Source organism: Columba livia, chromosome 1, assembly GCF_036013475.1.
Source record: "Columba livia isolate bColLiv1 breed racing homer chromosome 1, bColLiv1.pat.W.v2, whole genome shotgun sequence".
Lineage (NCBI taxonomy): Eukaryota > Metazoa > Chordata > Aves > Columbiformes > Columbidae > Columba > Columba livia.
In genome coordinates this window covers 89,135,241-89,141,240 of record NC_088602.1, presented here as the reverse complement: position 1 = coordinate 89,141,240, position 6,000 = coordinate 89,135,241, and the positions used below count along the sequence as shown (strand labels likewise).

Genomic DNA, 6,000 nt, shown 5'->3' with positions numbered 1-6,000 from the left:
TGAGGGCCTTGCTGGGTACGGAGATGCTGCCATGGAGTCTGCAGGTCCAAGTCAGAATGGGTCAGGCTATGTCACGCTGCATTTCAGCTGCAACAGCAGCTGTTTCGTGATACTCTGTTAATGCTCATGTTTAGCTCTCCTTACAGGTTTACTATACCAATGATTACAATGCTACTGAGAAGACAAGAAAGTAAGTTTGCTTTGGCCTCCTGATTACAAGCTGTTTGACAAAACCCGACATTTTAATTTGATTTCTTCCTTGTTCAACTGTCACAAGCCTCAGCTCTGCCGATGCTCCTCTGTGCCTTTGCTATCAACAGCACTCGCACAGATTTCGCATTCGTCTCGCCATCAGCAGCGGGCAGAGCCGGACCGCGGGGGCCAGGGCTGTCTCCCCAGGCTGGAGGCTGCGGCTTTGCCCGTGTGCACCGGTGTGCCGGGTACGGCCCCTGGGCCACGGGGCTGTGCTTACTCATCGCCTTCCACCTGGAGAGAAACCGCAGGTCTCAGGTTGGCGTGCAACCTGCAAAGGCAAGAATTTGTTAAGCAGCCTCTAAATCACACGTGTTTGGGTTCAGGGTGCTTTCCTGTGAACGCCTTGCAGCGGTGGGGCTTGCATTTCTGTACACACGCCGCTGAGAGGCAATGGCCCGCCGAGGCCCCCGAGGGCGTGGGGGACTCCTGCAGCGGCGGGCAGGGCGCCTTTTGGGAACGGCTGCTCAGGGTGCCCGGGCGGCTGAGGGGGCAGGTGATGCAGCAGGGAAACACCCGCACAAGCGCAACCCCCTCCGCGCTTTAAGGCTGGCCGGGGTAGCCGAGGCCCCGAGCGGCCAGGACTGGGCCTGTGGAGCCGCCTCACAGCTCGGGCCTGACTCCTCGGTGGCCAGGCCCAGAGGGAACCGGTGCGGTGGGCAGCGAGGAAAACGGGCGGGCCAGGCACAGCAGGACGCGAGCCGCGCCCGGGCTGCCGGCGCTGAGGCCGCCCGCCGGGGCTGCACCGCTCGGGCGCTGCCGCTAGGGGTCTCCGCTGGGCGGGGAGGCCGGGCCGGGCCGCACCGCCCGCTCGGGGGCGGGCCGGGCCATCAGCTGACCGGCCCCGCCGCGGCGCTCGGCTGGTGCCGCCGCAGTTCAGTCCCTCTCCCCGGCAGAGGTGCAGCCCCGCGGATTTACAGCCGGACCCCGCCGCGTCTCGCCGGCCGGCCTCCCTCTTTCCCTTCCTTCCTCCCTCCCCGTCCCCCGCGATGCTGCCCCACTTAGCCCTACTGCTGTTGGCCTCCGGCGCCGCCCGGGCTCTCGAGGTAAGCGGGGCAGGGGGCGGCCGGGAGGGGGCTTCCCCGCCGTCCTCGTCCGCTTCCCCGAGGCTTTGTCTGCCCGCGGCCGCCCCTGTGGCGTGGGGTCGGCCGCGGCGGGGCGGTCGGGTGGGGGTCGCCGGCGCCCGTCACGCAGCCGGGCACAGCGGGGAGATCCTCGCCCGGCTGCAGTCGCCCTCCCGCCGCCGAACAATAGGGCCGCTCCCGGCGAGTGGGGCGACGAGGAGGAAGAGGGTTGGGAGCAGCCGGGGCGGGCGCCCCCGCTCCCGCCACGCGTGTCCGTGGCGGGCAGCCGGGACCGTCCCTGCCGCCGCGGCAGGCTCCCTTCGCGGATCCGGCTGTCGCCGCCGGGGTATCTCCCCGTTAACTTCGGCCGCCGCCCGCGGAACTGTCTGGCGCGGCGGGGGGCGGTGGCGGGGGTCCGCGGGGAGGGGCGGCGGCGCCGCCAGCCGGCGGGCCGGGGAGAGCTGAGCGCGTCCCGCGGGGGTGCCGGCCCCGCCGCGGGGGTTCCTCTGGCGGGGGCTGGGGAAGGGAAACTTTCCCTGCAGGGGAGCGAGGGGGCCCAGCGGCATCCCCCCACGGGGCGGCGGCTGACGGTGCGACGCCGGGCTGCGGGTACCGTGCAGCCGGGGGCGGGCAGGGCAGTGTCGTGCCTCCGCCGTCGCGAACACACGCAGGTGTGTGGGGTGGCGGTGCGGAGCTCCCCGCGCTCTGGCGCAGCAGCCCTGCGGGGGCGGGAAGGCGGTGCCCGCGGAGCTGCGTGGGGAGGGGGCGGCGGCCGTGCGGCCGTGGCCGTGCCCCCGCGGGCGGGCCGGCGCCCAGCGGCGCGGAGGTGCGAGAAGATGGCGGCTCTGCAGTGCAGCAGCGAGGCGCCGCCGTGCGCGCTGCGGCCGCCAGCAGCCCGCGCCCCTCCGCGGCCGCCCCTGCCCTCCCCTCCCCGGGGCGGCTCCGCCCGCCCGCCCCCGGCCTGGCGGCACCTTCCGCTGGCCCCCCCGCTGGGTGAGGCGCGGGGTGGGACGGGTCCCTCGTACCCCGCCTCTGGATGGGGGTGTGAGCGCACCGGGGCTCCTGCCGGGTCGGGGGAATTCGGGGGCACCCCGGCGGGGCAGCGCAAGTCCGGGCCTCGAAGGAGGAGCCGGCAAGGGTGGGTGTCGTTCTGCCCGCCCACCCGCTTCTCCGAAAAGAAAAAAAAAAGTGTGGGAGGGGGGAGTTACCTCCAGGTCTCCCTTGGTCTCTGGTTGTCAAACCTCAGCCTTCTGAGCTTTTGTCCTTCTCTGGTAACAACCATACCCTTCTGCCAAGGGGGGCTCGGGAGGTGGGTGGGGGTGAGGTGCGTGACAGTGTTTAGTCTAAGGAGAGCGTGGAGCTTGGCACTCACTCTTGGGCAAGGGGCTGCGGCTCAGGTGCCCTTCACAGGAGAGACCCTGGTACATGATGGTTGAGAGCAGACAACTCTGCATCCTGGCTCTCCATCCCCACCGCTCAGGCTGCCGACCACCAGTTTGCACTTCCAGCAGTGGTCTTGCCAGCGTTCAGGGGGTATATCAAGCTGAGCAGTTGTAAAGGTGCTCAGAGGTTTAAAGCTTCCAGTTACAAAACTCATTTGGGTTTTAGCAGCTTAATGCAATGTTTTGTCATCTAAATGCAATGGAAGGAAATCTCTGCCTTGGGTGCGTAGCTGAAGTGAAAAAATGAGGTTTTATGATTGAGACCATGTTTCACGATAGACCACAGAGGGATGGACATTCCTGTTAGATCCCTGTAGCCCTGGCCTTACCTATAGCTGTGTAGGTATTGCTGCTGTCCAGATGCTTCCAAGAAAGGGGGCTTGGATTTTGCACCAGAACTGTTTGAGGGAGTGTCTGTATTCAGAGACCTCTGCAATGGTGTCTGCCTTAGCGATATCCAGAATTTTCAGAGACGTTCTTTGCCTCAAAACGCTTGCTTAAATGGGCACTGTTGTTTCTGCAGAAGCCTTCAATCTTGTTCTGTCATTCCATATGAACATTTGAGATTTTGAATTTATCCTTTCTTTTGATGTTTGATAGCAAGGTAGGTTTTAACATCTGGTCTTCTTGTGATCAGGCATTTATCAGTCTTGATACTCTAAGGTTGATGTTTTGAAGAAGTAACTGCTTTTATAATACTAAAGTATTTCATAATAGGATTTGCATGCATGCGTTTACTGCACTTGAACTGTCTTCATATGCTCAAGTGTGAAATTTTGATGTTTGAATTAGGCTCTCTTTAGATCTCTTATGAAATGAAACATTTTTCCTGCCATTTTAACAAATGCTTTCTGGAATGCAGCAAAGAACCTGTACTTGCTTTCAGAGCAAACAGTATAAGGAAGAGGAAAAGCAGGAACAAAACAAATTCTTTCTGTATTACACATGGAGAATTCCTTTCTGAAATTACAGGTAGATGAATATTTATTTGTGGAGCTTTAAAGGAAATGTTCCATAGCGATGCTGTGGTGATGCCATAATTGCTTAGCATGTTGCTTCTGCCACTCAGGTGAATCATAGTTACTGGGGTTAGGAAATCCATTGGCCAAGAGCCCTCATAATCTGCAAAATCATTATATTTTTCAGTAGCTTATTTTCCTTTTAATCTCGTTCCATTAGTTTACTAATTTCAGAAGATAAATGCAACAGACAGTAGCAGTCCTTGTGAATTTGTGTGAACAATCTTGGTTTATAAATTAAGATTTCTTCTAATTAGCACACTGAGGTTATCAGGACTTCAGCCGTGCTTGTTCTGCTTGCTGCTCTACTTCCATAAGAGACTCTTCGCACCACCTTACTGAAATTAAGTTGTTAAGATGTTGACATCATGTGCTGACCCTTAGAAGGTTAGTTGACAAAAAGTATGTTGCTTGACAGCTTTTTTTTTTTTAAACTTGGTAATGTAGTGCTTTATAGGTGTTTTGTTTGTTTTTATTATTTTTTTAATGGAAGACCCCAAATACATGTTTCTTTGCAAGGTGAGAAGGGGAAGGAAGCTTCTCCTTCACTTCCATTAGGGACTTTTCATTTCCTTTTCCCATTAGTTCTGTTCCCAAATTTCCCTGGCAAAGGTTCAACATTTGTTCAAGGGTCCCTTTTGCATTTCCTATTTAAAATGCTGCTGTGTTGGGGCGGGTAAGTGGGACAGGGCAGGTGCTGTGGGTACTGTTCCCTTGACACCATCCTTTGCAGTCAGGTGAACAAATTAGGGGAGTGAAAAAAGAACATCTTTCCAATTTTTCTGTTGTTTGATTAACAAATATCATACAATTTTGAGACTCTTCAAAAGCATTTTCTGGGGGGGAAAAAACTGATCAGCCATTGTGCTTCTTCACAAAACGCATGTGAAAACATGAGGGTGATGACAAGATTTAGAGATCTTTTTCCATGAGCTGTTTATTTGACAGACGCAAGTGATTTTTCTTAATCAGTTCTAATTGAGCAATGTTGAGTTGCATGCAAACCTGCAAGAAGTATAGATCATCTTTGATGGCTTTTTATGGCTTTCTCTTTGCATGTGTTTAGACTGTAGAGGATAAAACTTACAAACCAAATTGTTTTCTATGAAGAACAGGTACGTTGATTTATTTCAATTGGCAGTTCTTTTCCAATACAAAGCTCAGCAAAATACCTTCAAGCATAATAACTTCATGTAACTGCCTGATGAATTTGCAGGTGGCTCTCTGGGCAAGAATTTTCCTTTTTTTTGGTGACTCAGTAAAATAATTAACACAAGTTGCTGGGTGTGGAGATGAGGTCAAGAAATGAGTAGATAGGATCACAGGATCCCTCAGGAGGTCTCTGGTCTGCCCCCCCCTGCTCAAAGCAGGGCCAGCTCTGGGCTTTCTGCAATTGAGTCTTGAAAATGCAGCTCCAAGGACAGAGCCTGCGCAACCTCGCTGGGCAGCCTGCTCCATCCACAGTTGGGTTGGTTCACCCTCTGGTTTGAAGCAGGTCTCCAAGCTGTTATTTGTTTGTTTTTAAGGTAGTGTCTCTAGGCTTAATTTACATCCTCAATCCTGAATACTCTGTGTGTCATTTTGACATGTCGCATCTTCAAAAAATGTACGTAATAATCGGGAGTTGAAAAAAATGTATTTGGATTTAATTAAAAAAGTATTTCCTGTCAAATGTCCATGCATATGTATTAACATGTGTGCATACACGTAATGCATTAAAATCACCTAATGTGTCAATATAATGTATGCAAAATATTGAAATCTCCAATTTAATATGTGGCATTAATCACATGAATATAGTGTATATACACATGTGTACGTGTATAGGCTATATTAAACCAGTAGTCACTTACCTCCCTATATCCAGGTAATGAAGAGGTGGAGTTCTTGACTGCTACTGATAAAAAGTATAATTGGGTTTACATATGGTAATAGATTCATTGAAGTTGTTAGGTGAGCTGTCTGGTGTGGTTTTAACACAAGTCTAGAGCTGTGTGTTATTGGATTTAAATTCTGAGGATTTTGAAAAAAAGAATCCTGTGGTGTAAGAAGATTAAAAGTAAAGCAAATTGAAAAAATACCGAACGACTTTCTGTAAGCTTGGTTAACTGTTCAAGCGTGCTCTTGCGATGCGAGTTTACAACAGCTGCTGCCAGGCTGAGGATTGCCAAGAGCAATGTTGATACCAAGCTTGAGCATGGAATAATTTGGAGACAGAGGACT

At 53.5% G+C, this 6,000-nt stretch overlaps 1 protein-coding gene across 4 annotated transcripts in view; it reads left to right on the top strand.

The window, feature by feature from the left end:
* Window positions 1-1,059: 1,059 nt before the first annotated feature.
* Window positions 1,060-6,000, top strand: part of APP (amyloid beta precursor protein) — a 222,680-nt gene continuing 217,739 nt past the window's right edge. For 2 of the 4 annotated variants that reach the window (XM_065065689.1, XM_065065672.1), the window contains exon 1: window positions 1,084-1,298. In XM_065065689.1, the coding sequence (XP_064921761.1) occupies window positions 1,242-1,298 (57 nt within the window). In that variant the 5' untranslated portion in view covers window positions 1,084-1,241. Of the gene's footprint in view, window positions 1,299-6,000 lie in introns of all 4 variants that reach the window. The other 2 variants (XM_065065694.1, XM_065065681.1) reach the window with 2 other exon arrangements.